At 41.3% G+C, this 27930-nt stretch overlaps 4 protein-coding genes across 7 annotated transcripts; 1 reads left to right on the top strand and 3 right to left on the bottom strand.

The window, feature by feature from the left end:
- Window positions 1–53: 53 nt before the first annotated feature.
- Window positions 54–10413, top strand: LOC135631070 (AMSH-like ubiquitin thioesterase 3). The gene is made up of 14 exons (XM_065138467.1): window positions 54–307; window positions 1554–1618; window positions 1766–1829; window positions 1954–2121; window positions 2303–2403; window positions 4062–4167; window positions 4255–4301; window positions 4480–4795; window positions 4892–4981; window positions 5058–5120; window positions 6968–7042; window positions 7892–7954; window positions 9256–9308; window positions 9802–10413. The coding sequence occupies exons 1-14, from the start codon at window positions 185–187 to the stop codon at window positions 9980–9982; spliced, it is 1515 nt and encodes a 504-aa protein (XP_064994539.1). The 5' UTR covers window positions 54–184; the 3' UTR covers window positions 9983–10413.
- Window positions 10414–14416: 4003 nt separating this feature from the next.
- Window positions 14417–15822, bottom strand: LOC135631064 (uncharacterized). The gene has a single exon (XM_065138457.1). It carries the CDS (start codon window positions 15725–15727, stop codon window positions 14603–14605), a length of 1125 nt encoding a protein of 374 aa, XP_064994529.1. The 5' UTR covers window positions 15728–15822; the 3' UTR covers window positions 14417–14602.
- A 1653-nt stretch (window positions 15823–17475) lies between these two features.
- Window positions 17476–18014, bottom strand: LOC135631058 (uncharacterized). Its single transcript, XM_065138449.1, has one exon. It carries the CDS (start codon window positions 17994–17996, stop codon window positions 17682–17684), a length of 315 nt encoding a protein of 104 aa, XP_064994521.1. The 5' UTR covers window positions 17997–18014; the 3' UTR covers window positions 17476–17681.
- Window positions 18015–18155: 141 nt separating this feature from the next.
- Window positions 18156–27378, bottom strand: LOC135631039 (uncharacterized). 4 transcript variants are annotated; one of them, XM_065138421.1, is made up of 7 exons: window positions 26808–27378; window positions 26480–26694; window positions 21702–21936; window positions 21534–21619; window positions 21282–21370; window positions 20008–20272; window positions 18156–18992 (listed from the first exon to the last, which is right to left on the bottom strand). In XM_065138421.1, the coding sequence occupies exons 1-7, from the start codon at window positions 27162–27164 to the stop codon at window positions 18989–18991; spliced, it is 1251 nt and encodes a 416-aa protein (XP_064994493.1). In that variant the 5' UTR covers window positions 27165–27378; the 3' UTR covers window positions 18156–18988. The 4 variants fall into 4 exon arrangements, with proteins under 4 accessions (XP_064994493.1, XP_064994506.1, XP_064994512.1 ...); XM_065138434.1 differs by lacking the exon at window positions 20008–20272 and having other exon boundaries at window positions 18156–19001; XM_065138440.1 differs by lacking the exon at window positions 20008–20272.
- Between the last annotated feature and the right edge of the window lie 552 nt (window positions 27379–27930).

Genomic DNA, 27930 nt, shown 5'->3' with positions numbered 1-27930 from the left:
GAGAATATAACCCCCGTCAAGTTTGCTGAAACCTTTCCGCTTCCTATCGATCTCTGGAGGGGGTAAGGAATAGGCGAAGAGACGAGGTGAGACGACTCCAGGATTGCTGGCTAGCTAGGTTCGCAGACCCGCCGCGGAAGCGAAGACGCTGTCTGGATCCCCCCCCCGCCGCGATCGCCGGAGGATGTCGGCGATGAGGCCCCACGTGAGGGCGATCGACATCAACGCCCTGGCCCAGAAGGTGGAGGTCGACAACCGCATCTCCCTTCCCTTCTACTACCGCATCGCCGATAATCTCCTCAAGCAGGTCCCGTTTCCTCCTCGCTGCTTTGATTTCGTATCCCAATTCTTGTGCCCCTCGTCTTGATCCCGAACCGTTCTTAGTTCGGGTGCCTTCAAGATGCGATTCTATTATGCTCTGACGGAATTGTCAGCGTCGATATAATTGCGCGGCTGAGCAAGATAGTCATAGGAAAAAATGGCCATTGCTTCGAAGCGGTTGCGAGATTGAATGATCATTTGATGACTCATTTTACGTGATAGAAACAAAAATAAACAAGGGGAAAAAAGGAATTGGATGAATTTCAAGGAATTTGAGATTACTGAGTCGGTTAAGTGTGGATTTCCTGTTGGATGTTTTGTCAAGCTAATGCACTAGCATGCTCCATGCGGGAATTATCAAGGTGTTATCTTCCAGGTGTCTTATCATTGTCTGGTTAGCTTTTAGCAAACTAAAGAATGGAGAGTGGATCATGAAATGTTTTAAGGAAACAGAGATGGAGAAAACAAAGAGGCCAAATTTGGTGTGAATTTTTTGTTCAGCTGATAAACTTGCTTCCTCTCCCAGGAACCATTGGCATGATCCTTTTATTGTCATTTAAGATTTACGAATTTGAGCAGATCAACTATTGGAAGAACTCGAAACTGAGTAATTCCCATGAAATAATTTACGTATATCTTATTATCAACCTGCTATTAACCACTTAAATCCTGGTCCAGATTGTTAGTCAGTCCAAATTTAAAGGTTACTCATATTTGATTAAACTATAAACGTTCTAGCCTATTTGTTGTTGTTAAGCTCGTAGGTTTGTAGAATAATCCTATTAAATTTTGTTGGACTAGGAACGAGTCTAATTAATATTTAGATACAACTTTTAAGAAAACCAACAAGCCTATGATGCACAAATCCTTTATGGTGGACTATGCACAAGAAAGTAATATTCAGGCACCGCAGGTCCACGTTAATCCTTTTCATTGGCATTCCAGTTTGAAGCTTTGTGACCCTTTGGGACTGTTGTTATCATTCATGGAAATTGGATCACTTTCTTTGGAGTAATAGGAACATAAAGTTTGATTTTCATCTTTTCATCATCCAAAAGTGAGCTTGCTCGTTCAGCAGCTGTTCTGTTCATTTTAGCATATCGATATTTGGACTAGAGTTCAGAATTACTTTGTTGATTATGGCCTGTTTTCTTTCATTCATGTCTGCTGATTCAATACTTTAATTGTGTATGACACAATTTCCAAATTTAAGTGCTTTCTTTTATCTTCAGGCTAGAATTTACAGGGACGAGAGAAATCTCATTGATCTGTATATTATACTTCTCAGATTTTCGAGGTAATGATGCTGTGAAGTCCATATTGCTTGTTTTATGCATGTTGATTTCCACTGAAATCTACATGCTGGTATATCCAATTTTTTGTCTCCAGGCACTTAGAACTGTGGTTTATAATGATACTTTTCAATTTATGTTTATGGATGCAGTCTTTTGTGCGAGACAATACCTTGTCACCATGAATACCAGGCCTTACCTCCTGCTTTTAGGAAGGTTGGTGTGGCCATTCATTTTGCCCTTTCTCCAACTTTGAAGCCTGTTCTTATTGTTTTATGAAATCCAGAGAATGGTGTATAATAATTAAGAACTTCTGTTAACCTTTTTCAAATCATTTCAGAAACTGTTGGATGTCATGAATGAACTGGAATCTCTGAAGCCAGAAGTTCAACGTCAAGTTGACAATCTTAACAGAGAGCATACATTTCAAACTGCTGGTCAGAAAAGTGTCTCCTATAGTCCAGTTCCTGCCAAGGAACACATCGTTCCTATTCCTCGCATGGACCAGGTATATTTCTATTAAGTCTCTGATATGAAGTCATTGCACATGGCTTGATTTACTGAATGTTTAGATTACAAGTTTCACAAATTATGAGGCTTATGCAAGGTAGGATTTTCTTTGAATTTCCTGCAGAATAACTTACTTTTTGTCTCATCTGATCTTTGTTATCATATTCTTAAAATTGCAGACTTCGACAGTAAGTACATCTCGATCATCATGGAGACCTGCTGAGAGGAATCGACTTGTGTTGCCAGACAACTCACAGGCAGATAAATCATTGCAGAAAATGTATGTGCATAAATCGATCAATTTGTCTAGATTTAACATTTTATTATCCTCTCTAGCTTATAACCTGCTCTAAAATAATGAATAGGATCAAAGAATGAGCATTTGGGGAAAAATGAGAGGAAAAGCATTAGAGCATGTTTCAGAAGGATGTAGGTTTATTGTAACTCCCCGATTAGATCTACATTGGAAGTGGACAAGACTAAGATTGATTTATAAGGGTTTGATGAGTGTGGATTATTATCAACTTCAACTTTAGTATTTTGGCTAGTGGTTTAGGCTCAACAATGTTGACAAGCTAGTTAACTCATCAGGCTTGGGTCATGACAAATAGTATCAAAGCCAACCTAGTATTGGAGCATGGTGAGGGATTCAAATAAGAAAGAGCTATCCTCCGTGGATGGACTCATCACAATGTAGACCCACCACTGAGCTATGATTCATATACATCATGCTAGGTTTTGATCTAGGGTATGTTGGGCCTTGACAAGGACATTAAGCCCTTAAATAGGGGAGATTGTAACATCCTGATTAGTCCTATATCGAAAGTGGATAAGACTAAGATTGACTTTTAAGGATTTGATGTGTGTATTGCTATCAACTTCAGCTCTAGCATTTTGACCAGTGGTTTAAGTTTAACATAGTTGATAGGCGAGTTAGCTTATCAGGCCTGAGTCATGACATTTACACAAAATAAAACTTAATTATGGAGCTCTAACATGTAAGACCATCACATAGTATGTTCATTCCTCGTTCCCTGATCTTTCCCACTCATCCTACTACCCTTTTTTCATGTTCAAAAGATAATCCATACATTGGTTAATTAATTTTCAGTAGTACTATCTTGATCTCAGGGCAATTGTTGAAATGCCATTAGCAAAAAAAAAAAAATGTTGGAATGCCTCAACGTTCTTCATTGGTTAAATTGTTTAATGTGCATCTTTACAATGGTCCAATCAAATGGTTTTTGTTCATTTTTTGAAGCTTACCCACTATTGTTGTGCAGTTAAATCTGGAGTTTGTCTTGTTTCTTTTGTGGTAATGAATAACCGGTTAACAAAAAAATTCACTGTATATTGTTTAAAATTTTGTGCTTGATCAGTTGCTACGTTGCATCACCCAGTGGTACATTTTATTTTCCATGACACTCCCATAGGATAGCTAAAAGTTCACCTTCCTTTAAATTTTAACTCGAGTATTACTTGCTTTTTCTATGGATAACATACAAACAATAACATGTCAAAGTTTTGGTTAAAATGTATGCAGTTTGTAGTTAAAAAGGTAGGAAAAAAAATTGTTCTTATAATTGCTTTATTTGAAAAGTTTCATATATTTATAATTCCAAATTTTGTTAGTCTAGATTTGGAACAACATCTTAGTTTACCAAGATGTTTATGCTCTATTGTAGAATGCAACTCGATGTTTTGTCATAGCAATGAGCAGGTTTCTAATTGTCTGATTTTTGTGGTTGCCAAATATAGGATGGTTGGAAAGGCTTAGTTTTGGCTATTTGCAGTTCTTGGGTCATTTTGTAGACTCTCAAACATATTATCTACTGAGTATATTTAAAATCTTGGCTTCTCTCTAGACTCTTTTCCTGTGCTAATTTGCTAACAAATGTGTTGTATTAGAAATAACTTTTTTAATATACATTTGTGCAGATCTTTTGGTGTACTTAATCCAAAAGAAGAAACCTTATCTAGGCATTCCATTTTAGGTCCTAATGGTCTATGGGGCCCTCCTGCTCGACCAGTTACTGGTATAAGGGTATAATTCTATTGTACTTAACAAGTCTTTTGGTCCTCATCTAACGAAGTAGTGACTGCCACCGGTATTTACTTCTATTTGGTACAGGTCCAGTATCCCAGCAATTTTGAGTTGATTCAAAGTGGAAGTTCAGGGTGAGAATCTTGGACAGTGCTTTATAAATTGCAACAGCAATCTGCTATGTGCTTGTTTGTTTTTATTCACACTTCTAAATTTGATTTTTTCGGTGAATAACCAAGTCATCTTCTGCTTTATGTCTATTTTCCAAGTTACACTTAACAACACATTTTGGTGCTGTGTACTGTCAAATAGCCTGAATCAGGATGCGCAATCTGGTTTAGTTGTGATAAATGAAGGCGATTCTAGAAAGAGGAACTATGATCTGGAATCAGTTCTCTCCCTTGATGATGGCAGATGGTCTTCTATTCCGGTAGAAGAATCTGATACTTTTGCTGCAAGTGTAGTTCAAGAAGATTTTGCTCATTTGAATATCAAGCAGCCATCTCCTCCTCCAGTTCTAGCTCAAGTGGAGTCACGTGTGATTTCCCCATCAAAAGTTGCTGATCCAAGACCAGGCCCAGCAAAATCTTCGCATGATGGAACGAAGACTTTTCAAAATCTACATGTGGTGAGCTCTCTCCCTTTCACTTTCTCAGTCACTCACAAAATACTGAAAAACCTGACCTTGTTGAGTAATCTATAAAATCTTTCATTCATTTGACAGCCGGTAAAGATGATGGAAGCTTTTATGCGGCTTGCAGAGAAGAACACTGCCAAAAATTTGGAAACCTGTGGAATTCTTGCAGGTTTATTGGTACGTGATGTCTAGTAGGATCATTAACTATGAAATTTTTGCCTGATTTCTGATGCATCCCATGCTTTTATTGTAGAAAAACAGGATGTTTTATGTGACAACACTAATAATCCCAAAGCAGGAATCAACATCTGATTCGGTAAGATAATCTTCTTGCTTTTTATTAATGGATGTTGTTATTAACTCAAATACAAGTTCCAGTTGTATAATTTGCTGGTTGCTTATCTCTTGTTGTTGGTGATTCTTTGGCTTAAGACATTGCCTTGTATTCATCTTCAAAATTTAGAGCTAGTTTTACTGAATATGCCAAAAGCATAATAAAATTGTGTATATGTTCTTATTTTTAATTTGTATAAGTTTTGTTTTTTAATTCGTAATATTTATACATGTTCTCTGTTGATCAGGTCCTCCTCATAAGCTAATCCCTTATTTAGTCATTTATTTTGTTTATGGCCTTTTTAATATGATTTATCATCCCTCAGTAATGAGGCTGAGTCTTGGTGCTGGAGCATTTCTTCAATGTGACTCTCTTTTCTGGATTTAACTTGAATCAACAGGCTCACAGCTTGGAGGGGCTTTGGACTCGTTAATAAATTATGAAATTAATTTGCTTAGCTCATTTTTAGTTTGAGAGGCATACTTAATTGGGTCCTATTATGATGAAGATTTATTTGTTATTTAGAGCTTTAAAAAACTTTTCTTTTTCAAGTTCTACATTACATTGTGGTGCTACGTTTTATATCTATTAGGTGCCATTTTTTTATGCCTTTTCCTCTTGAATTGCAGATCCCTGCCACAAGTCTTCTGATTTGACCTTATCTTGCTATGCAAACTTAAATATTTTTTAGTTGCCACACTTGATCAGTCATTTTTCACCTGATGACTAAACAAGTACCCTTTCAAATGATATGAAATGGTGGAGAATAAGGCATGTTTTTAGTGTTATCTTGCACCTATCACTTTTAACCTGGAAGAATTTAGTGACTCTTGCTTTCTCATATTGCCTTATCCCAGAACAAATTGTCTGTCTGATAGATGTCTCTTTCTTCTTTCTTTCTTGCAAGCTCCATACCAATAGCTGTCCATTGTATTCATTGTGCTAATTGTGTTGTACGCAATTTGGTAACTTGTTATCTTGCTTCAATCATTTTATTATGTTTTGTGCATTGTATTCAACGGTTCATCTTATATCATTTGGTAGATCATGCCTTCATAATGGCCCTATTGGGAATTTTATACTTAAGAACACATTTAGCCACCCTTTTGATATGTTGGAGTATGGTCTAATTCCATTGTTAATGGTCCCACTATAGATGTCATATTTTGACAAGTAATGACAGTTCTGGAACATGACTATGAGACTCCATTGAGAAATCATGGTTGTAAGTTATCCAATATGGAAAATAAAATTCAGGAAACAGAACTAAAGGTGAAAATTGCAAATTTACACTTTTAGGACTCTAGGAATTTTGGTACAGGATTTCGGTGATAGAAACAAGATTCATCAGAGACAAGTGCTCCTTCAACCCTATAATTTATTACACTTCTGATCCACCCAGAGTCTGTACGGCATCCTATTCTAGGAAAATATCTCTGCATTATTTATTTCAAATTAAGGCCCAATGTAATGCTATCAACTAGGCAGTTGGCACATAACAATTAGCACAGTTAGTTCTAGTTGGAAAGTGTAAACCATGGTTTAAAATTACCATTGCTGGTACCCATACCATATCCAGCTTGAATCAGTGTATATTGGCTGGTGCAGTGACATACCACCTGGCACATCCCAGAGAAAAAAATATCAGATAATTGATCAAGGATTGAAACTCAAAGTGTTCCATTGCAAATCAGCTTTACTAGACAAGGTTCAGTACCAGGTGTTTGGCATGTACCAAGCACACCTGGTACACTATGCAATTTTTAATCCATGATGTAAATAAAGGAGCACTTTGCAGTTATTTTAACAGTTTTCATTTTTCTTTTCAGTGCCAAACTACGGATGAAGAAGAAATATTTAATGTCCAAGACAAGCTCTCTCTTTTCCCTCTTGGGTGGATACATGTAAGTTTACTGTGAGAGTTTTACTTATCACTATCAAAGCCCATTTGATGTTTTTTTTTTACCCAATCGATCCTGAAGCATATTTTGAATTGTTATCAATGAAATTATATTTATTAATTTAGGCAACTATCTAACAGTCTTCCTCTTCTCTGTGGTTGTTTCCTTACCTTCAATAATTCTCATACGTTCTATGCGTAGATCACTTTCATCTCATAATATCTTGTAAGTTTTGAGGTTTCTCTTAAATTATTTTATAATTTTCAGCAAGTTTGTTTAATGAATGTTTTAAGACTCCTAGATTCATTTCTGAACTGGATGATGATGCCTATGGTTATCTTGCTACCATAAGAAATGACGAGTGCTTTTTGAAGTCTTCTTTATGACATTGTTGGTAGCCAAAAAGTAGAGACTTTGCTTGGCAAATGGATATGACATAGTAACTACAGATGCCTCCTTTTTCTTTTTTGGCCACTGAATTATCAAAGAATGAGAAGTTGATGTCATCACAATTATTGCACTCTTAAGTACTCTTGAACACTTTACAAACTTTTGCAATTCAAGCAAGAAGATATTGATTAAGATGTGCTTTGCCATCCTCCATCTAGTATGGAAATTTATATCTGTATCCATAAGAATCAAGGAAGCTTGAGGAGAATGATTAACATCTATTAAGGAAATTTATATCTGTATTCATAAGAATCAAGGAGGCTTGGGGAGAATGATTAGCAAGATATTATGTTGCTTAATATGCATTTCAAATTTATATGACACCAGGGCATCTGTTCTGCACTAATTGTATTTGTTCTTTTCGACAACTTTGATTCATTTGAGTTACATATTGTTTTTCAGACCCACCCAACCCAGACTTGCTTCATGTCATCTATTGATCTCCATACTCATTATTCGTACCAGGTGATGCTTAAAAACCTTTCTTAGTTCTCCTTTTGGTTAATTCATGTTGAAATGTCTATTTGCTTTTATTTTTTCATGTCAAACTATTAATCATCAATTTTTATTTATTTCTGAATGAACACTTGCCTTTGGCTGACTTCTTGATTGGTTTATTTGGAGCTAATACTGAAAATCTTGGGGTACCATCTTGAAGTCCTTGCCGTGGGTACATATGAGATCAACTTTTTTAGTTGAAGTAGTTCTTATTGTTTCATGACAATTATGCAATGGGTGCTAATTTTGAGACAACAACAACTTTGTTAATTACATCTTATAGTAGCTATTATATTTGATTGAACGTAGAATAGTTGTCTATTAAACAAGCGACTTTTCAGTTCCCTGTATTTACTCTGAAATGAGCAAGGGGTATTCTCCTACTTAAAGTTGGTGGTGGCTGGACACCCCCTTTCTTTTGTACCATTTTCAACTGGGATTCCTTAATCTCCCATTCGGTGAGAACTGAAGAAGATTTTGGTATTTCTTCTTTTGTGGTAATTCAAGATTTTCGATGAGAACATCATTTTCCCTTTTTCTCTTCATTTCTTTAGCTGTCATGTTCTGCTATTTTCGTTTTTCATCATCTTTTTGCATTTTACTGCCAAAGCTTCTTTCATTTTCTTTTCTGCTTTACTGATGCCTCTTTTCTGATTTGTTTTAATCTTTAACTTTTAAGTGCACCTCATTTTTGTGAGGTATGTGCCTCGCTGTGCTCCTTGCATCCTGGGCTCTGTGTCATGTGTCTCAAGTGTTACATCTATGCTCCAGGAGATCTTTTGTGCTTAAGTGTCTCTCCAACCTTTGATAACATTGACCTACTGGTTATAAACAAATATTACGGATGGACTAGATGTTACTCGAAGTGTATAAGCTGGCCAAAAGATACCCACAAGATTGTATAAATGATATCTCTTGGCTGCACTGAGATGTCCATGGAGGGTGAAAGAGTAAGATTATAGTTTTACGAGGCAGCAACTTTTTGGTTGACCTTGTAAATAATGCTGTTTGCTTACAGCATATGGTGGGGCATGATATAATTTTTATCCTACGCCAGATAACTCACTCCTTATGGTGATAGTCATGATATGCTCATCTCTCTTACATTTAGTTAGGCATTTGGTTGAAATAATTAAAATTAAACCTTATATAGCTTGAGCTAATTCAGCCATTTGATACTATGTTTAAACCTTGTCATATAATTATGTTTTCATGTAGATTGAAAGAGTTTTAAATCATTTTCAATAAATGACATTTGCTTTTAACAGATTATGTTACCAGAAGCAATTGCAATTGTCATGGCACCAACTGATACATCAAGGTGAGTCCATCTCATTTTTCTTGGATATTATAGGTTAAGACTGTAGCATTGATGTTTCCTTTTTGTGGAATCCCTGTCAGTAAATGATAATATTAAGAGAAGGGGAATAAATCTGATGGTTTTAGCTCTTACATATGATAAATCATGTACATCTAAATGTCAAGAGATCTTCTAGGTAATTATGAAATCTGTCTTTCGATGACCATCAAAAGTCATCATGATGTTTCCTGTGTTAATGAGAAGAACTTCGTAGCGGGCTTATTCCTGGTAGGCTACATTTTATGGAGAAAAACTAGAATATACTATTTGCTAGAATCTGTTGCTCCCTCTACAATGATCAACGGATTGGGACATCCCGAGTTGTTCAAGTCGGTGGCTTCCCTTGTCTACGATTCCCCTCTGATAATTATATAGTTCTAAAGAAATTTCAAGTAATATCTATATCCTATCTGCCCTTGTTCGAAGGGTATTCATGATATGTTTCTCTGTGCAGAACCCATGGCATATTCCATCTGACAGATCCATCGGGTGTTAATCTGATTCGCAACTGTCGAGAAAGTGGATTCCACCCACATGAGGAGCCTCTGGACGGCAGTCCTATATACGAACACTGTTCTCATGTTTACATGAATGCCAATATGAAGTACGATGTGATCGATCTCCGTAACTCCTGATCTTATCAAGGCGTTCAAACACACGCTCAGTCCAGCTGGGAAGAGACCTTAGACGCAACATGCAGTTTGATCCTCAGCATGTCTACCACGATGCTGGCAATGCCGCTTGTTTATTCTGTATTTACTCTGATGAGGATGGATATATGCCGTGTCGTCAAAACGCCGAAGTTACAGATTCTGTGCCTTCTTTCAGTCTGCCCAGCAACACAGCCCGTTGCTTCCTTGGTGTATATGCAGTTTGTGACTAATAGATCATCTCGGATTGCTTTTTATGATGCATCTGAACTATACTACAGTTAGATGCCATATATCATGCTGGATGTAATTGCTGGTTGTTGCATCACATTCTCAATATTGTTAGTCATTTGGCATGATTCTCATGATTAAAACTTTAAGCATTTTCTTTCTTGTATAAATTATTTGTCTCTCCTTCCCTTTGTGTCGTCTGATGCTTGCAGTAGAGCTGTCTAAGAGTGCAGCATCAACTCTCTCTAATGTTGTGTTGAGACAGAAGGATTACCAAAGTAGGATTCTCCACTAGTCTGCTTTACAAGTTGATAAGATATAATCTTTGAAGCATTAAATTAAATACACCACAGATTCATCAAAGGAAGTTTAAGCAAACCATGACAAAAGATATCCGATCTTCGTGTTCTCAGTTATATTTGCTATTCACTTTTGTTTTATTTTTTTGTTAAACAGCCGTCTTTCACTAAATCCCCCCATACCGACTTTAGATTCAAAAATAGATGACCGAGTTGTTATGGCGACACCCAAAGCGCACACAACCGTAATTAGCGACGCCATAAGTGAAATGATGAAGGTGAATATTCATTATTGATAAGGACAATATTATTTTCCAGGAAATTCTTCAAAAATAAATTTCAAAGTTTTTACTTTTTTTTTAATAGAGCACTCCATTTTTTTTTGTTTATTCATATAAAGTGTCTCTTATTTTTTAAAAGATGAGATTACCTTTGACATTCGTCCTATTGCCCCTCGTCTACTACTATTGCCATGCTCTCATCCACCGCTAGCACTTTGGAGGTCAATAGTCTCTCAAGAGTCTCTTGGGTGAGATGAAAGGCTTGATAATGTTGACATTAGAGTTGAGGAACATTTTGCTTATCGTCGATGGGGTCAAGGGACAAGGTAAGTTTGTCTTGACCTTGGGGCCGTGGAACGCAACGATGTCATAAATATGCACAACTAACCCTAACCATGGTTCCATTCGAATCGAAATCAAATTGGGCCAAAAGCGAAATCGACTTGATGTCACGAACGGTCGTCGCGCACCCGCAACAACTCCGTTCAACGAACCGTTCGTCGCCCTCATCTACATGTACAGTTGCTTGGCAGCATGTTTTGTCTTGGTTTTGAATCCTTTTGCTTGTAAAAATGTAAGTTCGAATAAGTTACAGCGTTACAGTGCGATCACTCATCGAACCGAGCAAAACAACCCCAAAACAGCCCAAAACGACTCCGTTTTCGCGTGCCACGGGCTGATTTCTGCAGCCCGCTACTGCAGCCAAAACGTAAGCCATCTCAGCCCCTTGGAACCACCCGGGTGGCGCAGGGCTGGATAGGGCTTCGATATAGTGTCGGGCGTTGAACAATCTTTCGCAAGTTCGCACGTTACCTTGACGAAAACTTGTTGTCGCGCCCGGCACTCGGTGAGCAGCTGTTTGTGGACTTGTAGCTGTTCGTTCAACCATCTAAAGTCGTTGTTTTCCCCCTCTCCCTCTATTCTCTTGTGCACGCAAGGTGCTGGTTGAATTGCTTGTAAAGCTTCCCATTTTCACGAGACGTCCGGACTTGTCTGTCGCTCGTTCTTCGAACTAATCAACTTTCTCTTTTACAGGTCCTTGGGGACATGCTAGAGGTTGCAAGTGGGCTGATCTTTGTGGACGCAAATCGCAAGGGCGAAGCGCGACTTAGGCAACGCAAGCTAAGTTCGCGTCTTTGCCGCAAGGGTGCCTCGCGTCTTAGGCAACGCAAGCTAAGTTCGCGTCTTTGCCACAAGGGTGCCTCGCGTCTTAGGCAACGTAAGCTAAGTTAGTGTCTTGGCCGCAAGGCCTTAGGCAATTCCAACTAAGGTCGTGACACCGAGACCGATATTAATTCTAGAAAAGATAATTCAAAAATCAAAACCGACGATTTTAGTTTCGATTAGAATCGTCGATTCCATAATTTTAAATTAATTTTAATTGTTCAAAAATAAATTTAATTTTTTAATTATTTTAATATTTACATTTGTATGATTTTATATTTATGATTTAAATAATATTTTTAAATTAATTATGATTTTTTATATTTTAAATTAATTTTAATTAAAATAACAAATAAAAATTAACGATTCGAATCGACCCTCACCCGTTCGATTTCGATTTCTGGTTTTGAGAAGTTGGAATCATCGATTTTGGAACCGTGGTCAAAGCTATGCAAAACCTCCTTGGCAATGTGTGACACTTCTTCACTAGATCCTGAATTCTCACCATGTACCTCTCCCACGATCGCTCTCTAATCCTTTGGTAGCTCACCCCTTTCCCATCTCCTACTTCGTAATCGATGTTGCATCCTTCATCGACACCGAAAGCTCTAACCATGTTGATCAAGTTGGGTAAGGAGCAAAGGCAACGATGGACGAAACAAAGACCGGAGATAATCTCATCTTTAAAAAAATAAAAAAAAAAGTTTTTTTATTTTTTTATTTTTTATAGGATTTTGCCCACATGTGATGTGAATGTCAGCAATCAGATGATGATAGATACGTATCGAGTTTTGAGAAAATTCTAAAAAATACACAAAAAAAATAAAAATAACATGGAACACATAGTATCTTTCACAAACCATGTTACGTATATCGATAAACTGCCGGACCGATAAATACAGCTCGTACCATACCGTATGTACGGAACTGCGTTGAGACCTTCCATCACAGCTAAATGGCAGAAGCAGATGAGATCAAATTAGTTGGGGACACTCGATTCCCATCATTGCTTCATGCATAAACCTTCTAAACCAAATCATCATTCATCATCATCATCAACAAGCCAGCAGTGCCCCCACACCCACCCACTTGCGTTGTCAAAGAGGCATTCTTTTCATCATAAGCAGTACTTAGCCTTTCCTACCTTCTATCTATCGTGTGTATGCAATGCTTATTTTGATGTCAAGGACGCATTTTGAAGGCCAAATGTCCCCTCTGAATTCATCGCAACCCTACAACCAAATTCAAAGCGAATTCTTTTGGTTCCGAAGCTAATCCCTAAACCCTAGAAAGAAAGAAAGAAGCAAAAAGATTCATCGTCTACGGCATATAAGCACAGAAAAATTATTAGCAATTCAACAAAGAACCAAAGCAGCAAAGCAGCAATTCAGAGAGGTAAAGAATCAAAGAACCAACGAATCTTCACCTCGATGAAGGAACCAGGAGCGGGTTTCCGAACCAGTTAACCAGCTGCTCCTGCCGTCACGCATCGAAGCCCGAGAGAGAGAGAGAGAGAGCCCCAGGAGCGATGGTTTCTGACGGATGGGGACGAAGAGCCGCGCGCGATCCACCGATGGTAGAATCCTGGAAGCGGGCGGGTAATCAAGCATGGACATGAAGAGAAACCCTTTTTCGACTGTTCCACCCCCACCATAATATAACGCAAACGGCCGATCTTTATTGTGAGATTCAAAGGCTCTATGAAGGGCAAAATTGTCCTGCGATGGGTTTAGGGTTTTACGCCGCCCTGCTTCATCTCTACAGAAATATATTGCAGTAATGGGTTGCCTTGTTCTTGGAGAAACCACTTTGATCTCAAACCACTTTGATTTCAACATGAATCTTCATGTTGACTATAAGGAATTCAAGCTATGAGCACTTCTATTTCAATTTCAAGTGCTAATTTGTCATCTTCATAACCCTAATCTTAAGATCGGTACTCATGTATCATTTCGAACCTTTAGTTTCGAATTAGGCCCATCGTACGTACGCCTCTCTCTCTCTCTCTGAATCGTTTTCACATGCACACAGCTAAGTGCTGGTACAACAAAAAAGAATTACCCCCATTTCTTCGGCTTTGGATGAGTGTGTTCGGTCATAATGTCACATATAAAATGGCGTGTAACACATGATCTTGATCATTCTTTAAGACCACAAGTCAAATTGCTGGTCCATCATTCTTGATGGAGCATGCACCAGTATGGCTATCCATCCAATTCTTGGATCGGACAGTACCTGGTGCAGCCTAACCACATAGCGTTTGAGATAGATGGGCCTGAAAACAAGAGGCAGGGTTAGTCGATGAGATAGTGAGATATGGCTATCAATCAATGAAACGCATCCGTCTCCATCATCGGGTGAGTCCAAAAAGAACACAAACGTCCATCATGCATCAACGAAAACGATGCCTGTCGGTCACATAACGACATGCAATCGGAAGCATCAACGAGAATGCGAATCATAAAACCCGCATCGACGGCTTCGATTTCTCTAAATTTAGTGAAGGATTTGAGACTACAACGCAGTAATCAAGATGGACGAGCTCCCCCATGTACTGTACAAACTCGATTGGCTTCTTCTTTCGGGTGGTGATGACAATAACGGCAATAACGGAGAGAAGACGGAACGGGTTACCTTGACGGAACGGGATTCAGGGATCTGGCGAAGCCGTGGATGGCGCCGTAGCTCCTCGAGCTGAACCAGAGGCACCCGAGGAGGCCCTGCCGGTAGGGCAGGAAAGTCCGTCGCCTCATCTCCTCCGTCTGCGCGCGATTCGCGGTGTAGTGCCGCTCGTGCGGCGATGGCGCAGCCCGTCTTCGCCTTCCAAGTCCTTTCGCCGGCCTCGGAAGCGGCGCCTGCGGCTTCAACGGGGGTGCGGGTGGCGGGTTCTTCTCCGGCTTCGAGATTGGAGTGGGTTTCGTCCTGTCCTTGGATGCTGAGAAGGAGATCCCGTGCCAGAACTTGTCCTTCCCGTGGCCGCTCCCTTCGCTCTTGCTCCTGTGGAGGAGATCCTTGAGAAAGATCCATCGCTTGGAGCTCCGACCCGACGAGGAGGAGGAAGACGTCGAAGACGAAGACGAGGAGCGGGAGGAAGCCGAAACGGGCGGCGGAGGGGCCTCCTCCGCTTCGATGTGCTCTGGATCTGGGGTCTTGTCCAGATCCTTACCCTTCTCCTCCCGATCTGCGCCCTGCAGCCGCCACCGGAACGGAAGGTTCCTCAGCGGGGAGAGCGATCTGGACCTTCGATGGACAGACCGGCTCCGGAGCTTCAGATCGCGCCCACGGACGCCGATATCCGCTGCCTCGCGGTTGCCTCGCGCGCCCTCCCTCTCGTCCTCGTCCTCCTCTTCGTCGCCGATATCCGGGAGCGGAGCCAGGGCTTGCGGGCGCTGGAGGTGCGAGGAGAGCTTCATGGGGCGGATCTGGCCGTTGAGAAAGAGCTCGTCGGCCGAGGCAGCGATCGAATGCGAAGGAAAGCGAGCGGAGAACTCGAACTCGAAGGAGAAGTCGCCGGAGGCGGGTTCGGACGGGGAGTCAGGGGCGGAGAAGGGAGAGGAGGAGAGGACATAGTGCATTGGGCTGGAGGGGGCGCTGAAGAAGAAGAATCCGCCGCCGACGGAACCGCCACGGCCGGGACTGGAGGGGGCGCTGGCGAAAGGTGTGGAGCATGCGCTCTCGAACTCTTCGCTGTTGCCGGGGTTCGGGGAGTAGGAGGATCCTTCGGTCTCGCCACTGTTAGGGTTTTCGAGCTCCATCGTGTCAGTGAGGATGGAGGACGCTCGCGAAGTAGGAGAACGGCGTCAGCTTCGTCTCCGACAAGGAAGGGGGAACGCGGGGAGGGTGGCGGGGGGGGGTTTTAAGGTCGTTGTTGCTCGAGTCCTTAACAGCGAAGATGGAAGCGCTCTTCCGTATTTACCCTCGGATATTTTTGAATCTCCGAAAGTGCCACTGCTAGCAGCTCTTTTATTGTATTAACACCACAATAAATCTACAACTTCTGTGCGCCCTTGGATGCTTCCAATCGCCTTTAGATTCGCGTGCATCGATGATATTGTTACCCAGCCCTAATCTTAATTTACTTGTCTTGGGGTCGGTAGTATTGTATAATTATAATAACAAAGCAAAAGCAGTTAACAGTAGCTATAAAAAGATTCTACTAATTGCATTCCTCTTAAACTATACATTAATGAGCACAGCATCATGCGATGCGTGTTTGCCATTATTGGTCTTAAATTGCTCATAAATGAGCAGTTTCCAATAAAGTGCAACAGTACATGAAATGAGGAGGAATTTTATGATGTGCGAGATCAAGAGTTGGGGGAATTGGCTGCAAGCCGCGACAGGCGTCAGGCTGATCCGCAAAAGAGGACCACACGGCTCCTGCGCGGCGGTGGGTCCAACAGTGCCGGCCAGTAGCCGTCGCGCCCGAACCCCACCAGCCCGAGGTGATGGGCTCGCCAAGCGCAACCCGACAGCCGACGCGGGCCCCATTCCCCCTTCCCTCAGGGAACAACCAGCTGCGGAGCCGCTTGACAGCTTCCCCCTTGAAACCCGCTCCAGCACACGCCACGCGTCGCGAGGTCACGTGACCGGTCCCACGGGTGGGACCACCGGCCTGCTCCTCCGTCCGATCCCCATCGCACGGCTGATCTTTCCAGTACCTCGCCAGTTACGGCGGTTGCTCTCAGAACTGCCTTTCCAGAAACAACGGCGGATCAGCGGCCCGCGTAGACCGATGTATTCGGTACGGTCACCACCAGCGTCCCCATTCCCAGAAAGGAGAAGGAACTCACGAGGGCCGAGGAAGTCCCCGGGTGAGATTACCGACGGCGTGGGGGGTAAGGTATGAGATGCGGGTTGGTGTCAGGAAGGGAACGTGGGGTGGGGTCCATTTTCCCAGGCCGTGACAGGCAGCGTGATGCTGACCTTTTCGTGCTGCACGCATATCGATGCATCCCGGTTAATGGGCAGCACTACCAAAATGGAAGATAGACCCAGGCATCCATCACAGAGCAGCTAGGGCAGGGGAAGTAGGCTTCCTGTAGTATCCCCATGTAACAGACGTGTAGAGTAAAAGTGAGTTGTTTCCACTTTGAAATGGTAACTCCATTTCCTCCACTTTGAATGTAGGTGGGTGATAATTAATTAAGAACATATATATATTGTAATTGATATGCTTAATTGAAGCATGCAGCATGTACAAAGATCATGCAATTACCAGTCGAGTCCATTTGATGCAACAAGCATAGAGGTCAAACCAACGGTAAATAGAAGCGCATCGGATGGAGCGAAGAGAATGAGGTCCAATCAAGAGAATGATAGCGTAAGCTTGGAAGGTCACCTATCGGTTCTGCCTCGGGATTCGTGTATTAATTAATATATATGATTGATCTGATCGAGCGGCCCAAGATGAGGTGGGCAAAGAACTATCTATCTACCAAGGCCCAACCCAACCCGCCCTTTCCTAATTAGTTGACCATCATTGATGACGATGATTCGATGCGACAAATACGAAGAAATATATGAGAGAGGAGAAGTCAACACAGAGGTTGAGGAACATTAACAGCCACCGGCAGGTGATAATTAGTCTCCTTTTTTTTGGGTTTGTTTTGATTCGTTTGTGGTTAGAAGAAGGACACGACGTTGGTTCATCACAAACGTTACAAACCAGTGACGTCCTTTGATGGAACTCCGGGAGGGTGCGGCGCGTCACCGTCCGTAGACGAGGGCGGAGCAGCGGGCCTTGAACCAGCGGAGCCCGTTACGGAGGGAGGCCCTCACCTTGCTCTCCGCGGCGTACGCGTTGTACCCCGCCACCCTTCTCCGCCGCCTCGTCTCCGGGTCGCCGGCCCACGACTCCCCCGTCGAGGAGGAGGAGGAGGAACTGCCGGTCCCGATCCGGCTACCGTTCCCCCTCCCGGGCCGCAGCGGCGGTCCGCGGGCGGCGGCGGCCACGGCCTCCGAGCCGGCCGGCGCGCGGTGGGCCCAGACCGCCATCCTGTGGCCCCGGTCGTAGTCGGGCATCGCGGGAGAGAAGAGATGGCGAGAGCGGAAAAAGGAACTTTATATAATCGCGGACTAATAGCTTCTAATTTTTGCTTGGTTTTAACGGAGCGCGAGCGATTTCAGGAAGGCGGAGGAGCGGATTCCCGGTGGCGACGGGTTATTTTGAGGGTGGAACGATTCAAGCATTCAACCACGCCCTTAGTTCCTATTCTTTTCGTGCATTAAGCGGCGAGAAGGTAATCTACACTGCGTCCATACGCTACAGAGACAACAACTAGCCATAAGCCTAACAACTACACGCCCACCACCGGCTCACTTGCCATCGTCCGCTGCCGACACCTTGCTGAGCCGACTGGGATGCGACTTGCCGTCGCCGGCACCGACCTTCCTACCGCCGACCCGACGCCGGTGCGAGCCGAACAGAGCCCGTTGAGCCACCATCGCGGAGTAGGGATACCCGACGGCCTTGCGGCCCGGTCCGCCCTCGGTGGCCTCGGCGGTGTTTGCGCGGCCGCCGCAGTCGGCAGCCTCGGCGGCGTCGTTCATGGGGAGGTAGTAGTGGTTGTGGGTGCCAAAGTGGGATCACTTCGTCCGACTAACGTCGGACTTATAATGAGTAGATAGGGGGTGGAAGAATCCTTAGCGCCTGGGGCGGCCGTGGAAGAGGACAACGGAGCGGCAGCCGAAAGCGGCGATAAAGGCTTTTGAGGCATACCCCTTTGGAGCACTCGGGAGAGGAAAAGTGCGCCGGCCATGGGCCAGTAGTCTGTGGATGAGGGGTGAAGGAATCGAAGAATGTGAGACCTCTCTCCACTCGACTGCTTCTTTGAATGGGATGACGATCCAAAAAGGCAGCTTCGAATCAGCAATCATGTACAGGCAAAAGGTACCTGAGTAGGGGACCGAAGGCATGTGGAAGATGATGCGAGCGAGACTGGGGTAACTCCGTCATCCTTCCTTTTTATGATATTTCTGAGCGAGTCATGGAGGCGCAGTCGGACTCCACGCAACTACCTGCATGCACTTCATAAATGAACTATTATTATCATACATGATGCTGCGAGACAGAGACTGCTGATAGGTGTTCGACAATCTATTTGAGATCATGAGATACAATTAAGGTCTTTCCTAACAGCAAAAAGTTATGGATTATTAATCACCAAATCAAATAATTATCAGTAAAGAAGGTAAAAGTTCAGACAAACTAAAACTTGTTATTGGAGAGGCATAGCACCCATCTCTACCATGACCTGATCTTCCAAGTATGTTGGTAGTACAGGTTTGTGATGACAATCGCAACCTCAAAGAACCGCATGAGTTCCTCCAACCAAAATTTTCTTGTCAGAAGTTTGAAAACAACATCAAAACAAAATGATAATTCCTTGCTTTTTTTTTTTTTGGTGTCTCGAATCATGAGAAACAGCAAACTTGCCAGAAAGTCATCTCACTGATCTCTATCTAATTCAATGGTACAAAAGAAAGAAAGTGAGATTTCTACCTATCAATCTCTAGACCTACATACAAAATAACAAGTCACAGTGAAAGTGTGAAGGGGGCAAAACGGGGCACATATAATTTAGAGCCCTTGCGCCACTCTTGCTGATTCTATATAAGTTCATAGGCTTGAAGTTTCTAAAACTTGGACAAGAGTCATTAATATGCACCTCAAAGATATGAGATCTCCAAGTTATGTCAAGTTGCAAATGCATATCCACCAACAGACATCAAAATCAAAAGCACAAAGAATGAAATTATTCAAATTCTAGATCCCATTAAGAAAAGGGAAAGTCGAAGTAAAATTTGCAAAAACTTATTGTCTGAAACTATTTTTTTTTTTTTCTATGATATAACACAGGCGTTCACGTGCAATTTCACAAGAAACATATTAATTGAGGGGGTAAGAAACAGTAACGAGATACATGGAGCAAAAACTATGTGATATGGGTGTTTGAATCCCAGGATCGGAATGGAGACTTAGATTGATGCACATTAAGTTAGAAAGCAACAACTAATGTTAATATAAGATCACCTCCTAAATGTGTTGGAGTGGGAAAGAAAGAAACGGTAGTCAGGATGATCAACTTGTAGGCGGCGAAGCCAGTTGTCTGCAGCTTGCAATAGCGAGCTTGCTAGCTGCTGCTCATGCAGACCACTGGATGTCCAAATAGACCCCCTGAATTTATATGAAGCCAGTCCGAAAACAGGCAAACATAGTTTCACAGGCCTGTCATTGCAGCTCTTGACATTCCTGTTTGTGCAAGAGTCAAGAACCTCTGAAGGTGGACTGGCATTATCTGTCAGAAATGAGCAAACCACATTAAGTGGGAAAAAGAAAAAACAACAGCTCTTGCAATTGAATCTCCATGCAGGTTTTTCACAAACATGGCGAAGTAACAGTGGAAGAAGCATGGGTTGCCCCAATTTGTAGGTCTATTGGGTTGACACATGTGCAAATCTAGATTCTGATACATTTATGTTAATTATACTTCTCAACTTCTACTAAGATGGCATATAACACACACACTTCTTTTAAGAAGTGGTCTTTAATGAACCTTAGAGTAGGCATCAAGGTGTTACTCCAGACGACAGGCAACCGATTTATCAAGATTCAGTTCAACTTTTGAGTTAGATATTATACATGTGCTGACAAATTCCATAGTGATATTCAAAAATCAGCATGCAACATTCTTAATCCTTGCAAGAAAAAGACTGCTACCAAAACAATTGTAATTTAAATAATTTCTAGAAGAAAATAATCAAATAGATACAACATAAAACAAGGAAAACATGTTCAAGTAATATTAATCCAATGCCAATAAAAATTATCTTAAAATAGGATATGATGACTACATGTGTTCGTCACAAAGATGTGTTTAATAGCTAATTTATTGGTATATGTATCCATTTCTGTGAAATGCAAAAGTTTAGCACTGACCAGGTTGTGTATCCTAACATTTCTAAGACTGTTTACCCACTAGATGGCAACCTAGAGGCCAAGGTGAATGCTAGAAGTGACAATAGCTGAACTGTAGCCCGACAAAGGACTAATTCAGTGGATGAACTGATCTCATCTTAACGCATTATATGGAAAAAATACTGACACAAAGTTTTCAACAATGAACAAAGGTTCAATAACTTGAAATGCTATAAGTAAAATGCATTCTTCTGTTTATCAGTTTTTGGATAGTGTTTGTATGACTATATTTCATGTAAGGTTAGCCAAATTTGATATCTTCAAAAATTGTGAAATAAATGTGTTTCTACTTGTGCACATGCTTTAAGAAATGGCTATTAGATGCTTACTTCTAGGAGTAGCCAGTGAGTGGAATGTCAAAAAGCAAGCATCCAAGTCCTTTAATGTAGGTCCTGTTGGTATCCTATATATCGGGTACCTGCAGCATGAACATCATTTAAGTGAAATCAATAGTATCAACAAATGGAGGTTCTTAATAAAACAGCCAGAAAAAGAAACATCTCCAAGCATGCAGCTTTATCAAAAATAGGTAGCTGAAGACAGATGACAAACAGTGATGCCAAGAAGTCTTAAAACCATACCAGGCAACAGACATCCAACTACATGGCAGCATATCACAACTCTTGTACGTTTTCAGGTCTGGAAATGTATTGGCAAGAACTGATATCTACACAGGTACATCAGCAAAAAGTGTCAATGTTTGTTAATTATAATATTTCAAACTGTAAACTAACAAAGACCAACCTTACCTTGTCAGCCAATGGTTCTCTTCCATAAGGTGGGTCCTTCTCAAAATACTCGAATGCTGGAAGTGTTAGCTTCGGACAAACATCATTTTTATCATTTACATAGCCTCCTTGGCCAATATGGCCAGTTGTGCCCAATGATGAACTTGTTTCTCTTATGTGGTTCTCTTCACTGCCACTGCTGCCCTCACTGCTAGTATCCAGATAATTATTCCCATCATTTCCCTCAGCAGATCGCCTTAAAATAAGCACAAAAAGTCAACTAAAAAACAAGATTTTCTATAAGTTATGGCTAAGCAATCAGATGTAACATTTTATCGACTAATATAGGTAATGATGATTTTATAAATAAAAGATCTCCTTTATGGTACTGGAAAAGTGAACATAGCTGGGTCAAGAATAGTAAAGTGAAGATAGCAGCAAAGGGAACCTTGTAAAGGTAAAATATCCTTTTTCTTAGTTATACTTTTAAGATGGTTTGTTTAAACGTTACATATACATCTATTAACTTCACAATCATCTGACTTGAGCTTATGAACTGGTGGTCTCAAACTAGATGGTTAAGCATTATTTAAATACATAGAAAATCAACTCTTAGATGACACCCCTCTAGTACACAGTCAAGGACCAGATAAAGTTATTATGGACATGCTACATACACCCTTCCCAAGTACACAAATAAGGACTAGACAAAGTAATATAAATGTACTACATAATTCAATAAGACTGCTAAACTAGACTGAAAAGCTCTTGTGCATCCAACTTTAGGTAATTAAACTCGATTTTTGCCAAAATTTTTTGGACCCGATTATGAGTTTGACACTTCAATTTGGTAACAAGGACATATTATTTAGCTGGATACTATAATTCGCCAATTTGATGAATGAGATAACCATGTATAATCATTATGAGATTCTAGACATATAAAAATAGTGATTCTCACCATTTTCCTATTATACTATACATTCCTGCCAGAAATAAAAATGTGAATGAAGTCAAGTAAAGATGCTTCCTAACTAATGGCCAAGATATTAAAGCATTTCTACATCCAACAAAAACTTGGGGCCTTCACCATGACAAAAAGAGACATGAGTATGCCAAAAATTTTAACATAACACATCAAAAGAGACAACATGACACATCAAATTATGGATGAACTTTTAGAAGCTTGCTGCTAGAAAACGCTTAATTTCGAGGAATAGAGCCATATATGATGAGAATATAAGTACAATAAATATGTTAAGAGAGTGACAAAGCTCAAGAAAATAAAAAGAGACATGCAATTACTATGTCCATTTTCTTCTCTCTTCTACTGCTCTAGCTTCTTTCTCTTGTCTTTTCCTCTTCTTCGTTCCTAACACTGGGTAAGCTATAAGGGAAGCCACCACCAAAACTGAACCTTGTTTCTTTTGCCCAAAATCAAAGCGACAATTTTCTTAACCTAAACCCTTTACGAAGCCATGAAACACCTGAAACTAATTACATATTCTCGGACCCCTAGGGAGCTTATGAGAACATGAAGTTCCCTCTAATCTCATTTCTTGTAGAATGACCAGAACACTAAAACGCAAATCCAAGTGCATTGCAAATTGCCATGATACTTGCTGAAACCATCGACAATTTACCCAAGATCTTTTACATATTATGGAACCCAAGGGAAGCTATGAGGTTATGAAGTTCCCTATAATTTCATTTCTTGTGGAATCACCAAAACACCAAAGGCCATGCAAGACCAAGAACAGTGTTAATTGCCCATTATTTTGTCTGACTCTTGCTTAAGTCACTGATAGTAAGCCTAGAGATGACGAGATCAAAGCAAAGTGCAAAAGAGAAAAAAAATGCAAAAAATATCTCTTCACATGACAAACAATAAAGTTGTCATTATAAGTCAGTAGATGATGGTCATTGTTGTCATCGCAACCAGCTAGGTGCTTAGGCAAGTGCCAGGTAGAAGAAAATCCTCAAACTATAGCTCAAACTTCCTAGAACATCATATGTACAAACACCATTACACATGTTCACAAGCAGATACACATGCCAAAATTATCAGTCTAGTTGATGTACCAAGATATCACGAACTTGAGGCAGGAGGTATGACGCATATGCACCTCAATGACCCCAGAAATGATGATATATTAAGCATAAATAGTGTATAACAGATCCAAAACCATGGGTTTACTTATCATTCATAAGATTTCCAAACAAATCTAGGTTTCTTTCTACCTCAAATAAAGTAGCATTGTATTAGCTGTAAAAAGAAACATACAAGTGCATTGCTTGAGTCAGAGACTTAGGATCAAATTAATCTGATTTGCATCAATGAATGGCTAGGATGAAATACAGACTGATATAAGAGAACACCTTATATGCAGACACCTGATGTTCTTGGAAAGGCATACAGGGCAGATACCTCAGGTGTTCCTCACTGATACATGAAGTCTCAGTTGAGGCGAGCCTTGGCAGCCTCACCAATTAGTTCCACTTTAGACACACCTTTCATAACATGTGAGTCTATGTGATGATGATACAATGAGCTTAGAAGATGATGACATAAGCCATCCCAATACAATGTATCTATGAATTCAAACAATTTTACAAGTCAATTTAATATGCTCCAAATTTTCTGAATGTTCATGTCTCTTTGGTAAGATTTAAGTAAAATGACAAATTGAATTCACTTTCACAGTGATGGCAGAAGATCAAGTATCCACAAACTTCACTTATCATTAATAAGATTTCCAAACAAATCTAGGTTTCTTTCTACCTCAAATAAAATAGCATTGTATTAGCTGTAAAAAGAAACATACAAGTGCATTGCTTGAATCAGAGACTTAGGATCAAATTAATCTAATTTGCATCAATGAATGGCTAGGACGAAATACAGACTGATATAAAAGAACACCTTATATGCAGACACCTGATGTTCTTGGAAAGGCATACAGGGCAGATACCTCAGGTGTTCCTCACTGATACATGAAGTCTCAGTTGAGGCGAGCCTTGGCAGCCTCACTACTTAGTTCCACTTTAGACACACCTTTCATAACATGTGAGTCTATGTGATGATGGTACAATGAGCTTAGAAGATGATGACATAAGCCATCCCAATACAATGTATCTATGAATTCAAACAATTTTACAAGTCAATTTAATATGCTCCAAATTTTCTGAATGTTCATGCATCTTTGGTAAGATTTAAGTAAAATGATAATTTGAATTCACTTTCATAGTGATGGCAGAAGATCAAGTATCCACAAACTCTACCTGAACCTGCACCCAAACCCTATTTTATAGGTACCCGAACCTGAACTTGACATGGGTGCATACCTTCCTACCCATACGGCCATATCCATCCCAAACCTGATTAAAGGTTTAATCAGTTAGGTGTGTATACATGGTGCATACATGGATCAGATAGATTGTGTACCTGAAAAGACCCGACCCCACTGCCATTCCTAAATCAGTTAGGTGTAACAAAAGATGGAGTGCCGATTGTCTGAATCAGGCTAATTATATATTATCCCCTATACTTAATTTTAAAAATGAAACAAATAATCGCATTTGCTCTAGTGTTATTAGCTGCATTGACAGAAAACACAACACGTGACACCACGTACTAGATCGACGCGAAAGTGATGAGCAAAAGGGTAATTTCAACATCCCTTTTGTTTCTAACAACTTTACTGGCAAAAAAAATAATTTCAGCATCTCATATGCTGGAAACGAAATGGATGTTGAAATTACCGTTTTGCCCATCACTTTTGTGCCAATCCAGCATGTGCTATGACGTGTTGTGTTTTCCGTCAATGCAGTTGACGACGTTAAGGCAAATGAGGTTATTTGTTTCACTTTCAGAACTATAGGGATCCTAATGTAAATTTTTAAGTACAGAAACCGCGATGCTGATAGAGTCCAAGTATAGGGTGTAAGTGTAATTAGCTTGTTTGAATCTAATTAACTACATAAATACCAGAATCTAAACCTGAATTCAACTCGGCCACCTACTTCTATACCCAAACATGTCCTGAACCCAATTATAGGGTGTCCAAATCTAGGGTTTAAGCAGATCAGATAGACCTGGGTACCTGAAAAAGCTCGACCTGCTTTTGTGGAAGTGCTTTGTAGGACCATAAATGATATGATGTAGTTGTCCTAGCAGAACTCACAGATTTTCCACCTTATTCAAACATTAAGCTTCAATATGTCCTACTTAAAAAATTCTACAATTTTTACCATGATGACTACTTGTCAAACAATTGTGACAGGAAAGTGAAACTAAAATGAATCCTCTGTTGTGATTAGAAGTCTCCCTTAAGAAAACATATCTAATGTTACACCATAACTACATAAACAAGCAAGCCTGGTCCTAACAATCATTATAACTAGAGGATGCAGATTGACAAGAAATTACTGACTTAAGAAGTTAGATCTTTCTAGATTGTCAGGAAGATACAGCACAGAGATAACGAGTACTCTTATGCGAAAAGAATAGATAATAAGTACCCTTATGCATAGCTAAAAACACATAAAATAAACACAGGTGCCAAAGGTTAAAAACATTAAACCAATGAGGAGTACCCTTATGCAAACAAAAAGAAACAACATCGTTACACTGGAATCATTCCTGCCACCAAAATGCTGCACTTTGCTCTCAGCTCAATGCAGAAATGTTGCATCTTTTACTAAAATTGAATGACTAAACAGTATAGCTACTGACCCAAACAATCAATGTGAGAAAACAGCACTAAGTTCTTTATTAGACATGGTAGTTGATAAATCCATACCCCGATCTTAATGTGGCCGCACCAGTATCCACATACAGCTGAATGGCGGAGAGGTATGGCACATAGTACTGAACAACAGAATCATTCCCGTTTAGCACCAAGGGCACCCCCGCACCGTAAGCACTCCACTCTTTGAAAGATTCCCAAAGATCTCCAAGGAAAAAGTAGGGCTGAGATTCCATTTCGTCGCCATTCCTCCATCCCCTTGCAGTAGCCTGCCAGTTGTTGAGAATTCAAATCACTCATCTGAACCAGTTCAAAATGCAGATCAATAGAAACCACAGAAACAAGAGAAGCTGCTCCTTTCGACCTAAGCCTACTTCCAGACCTTGGAGAAATACCGGGCGGGTACAATGGGGGTGGTGGACTCGAGCAGCCGGTCAAGGTTTCCGACGGGAGTCGGCGATGCCGGTGGCGGGGTGGGAGAAGGAGAGGGAGATGATGACGTTGAGACAGAGGGCTTCAGAGAGGCATCATCGCGATCAAATCTGTCCTCGACCACCTTGACCTCGGCCGCCGTCGCCGTCGCCTCCACGGACGGCCGAATCCTCGGCATCACCTCCTTCTGCTGCTGCTGCTGCTGCTGCTTCTTCTGCAGCTCAAGCTTCCTCCTGATCGCCGGAGGGTTGTAGAAGCGGTCCGTGCCGCTGACGCGGGCCGCCGAGGAGCCGCCGGAGCCGACCATATCGGCGGGATTAGGCAACGGAACCTGACCGGCTTTGGATCGAGGCAGAGATTTCCAATACCCTATATTTCTAGGCGGACGTCCTATCGAATCCCCGATTCGAGGTCGTCAACGGCGATCGCGGCTTCTTAGGGTTTGGGTGGGCAAGCGGCTCAAGGTCGGAGGAGAAAAGCGGTGAGAGGTCGACTGTGGTACTCCGCCTTCGTGACCACACTGCTGCCCCCTTAATATCTCCCCTAATCTCTCAAAGGGCTGAGGTCCCGTCACCGCATGACACTGTTACCCTCAGTGACAGGGCCCACAGACCACGTTTGAGAGATGGATGCAACCGCAGCCGCTCGATTAAGGGCGAGCTCCTTAAAAGCTTTATACGACAGAGTAATCTGGGTCGCTCATTTTATACCCAACATTAATCTCGACCGTTAATTGACCCGCTGACTGCCTCTCTCCGCCAAGCCGCATACGAACGGCGGGATGGGTTCGTACGGAAAAATTCAACGGTGTATGATGGTGTCGCGTAGATGACTAGTACGAGCGATCGTAGAGATGGATGTTGTGAGTATAAATTCTCTGTTTATGTACGTCGTGTGTTGACTCGTTTCGTCCGCAGGTCAGCTGCCGAGATGAGATGCCCAAAATAGCCTTGAGCTTTACAAAAATGACAAGAATTAGTGTGTGGAAGTTCCTTAACTTTCTTTAAGATTCCCGTTATGTAGTAATCGGACGGCTTCCGTTCAACGATCACCACAAGAACCCTCAGTACGTA

This window comes from Musa acuminata, chromosome BXJ1-3 (genome assembly GCF_036884655.1).
Source record: "Musa acuminata AAA Group cultivar baxijiao chromosome BXJ1-3, Cavendish_Baxijiao_AAA, whole genome shotgun sequence".
Lineage (NCBI taxonomy): Eukaryota > Viridiplantae > Streptophyta > Magnoliopsida > Zingiberales > Musaceae > Musa > Musa acuminata.
Note: the sequence above shows the minus strand (reverse complement) of the source record. Positions and strands in the feature narration are given on the sequence as shown.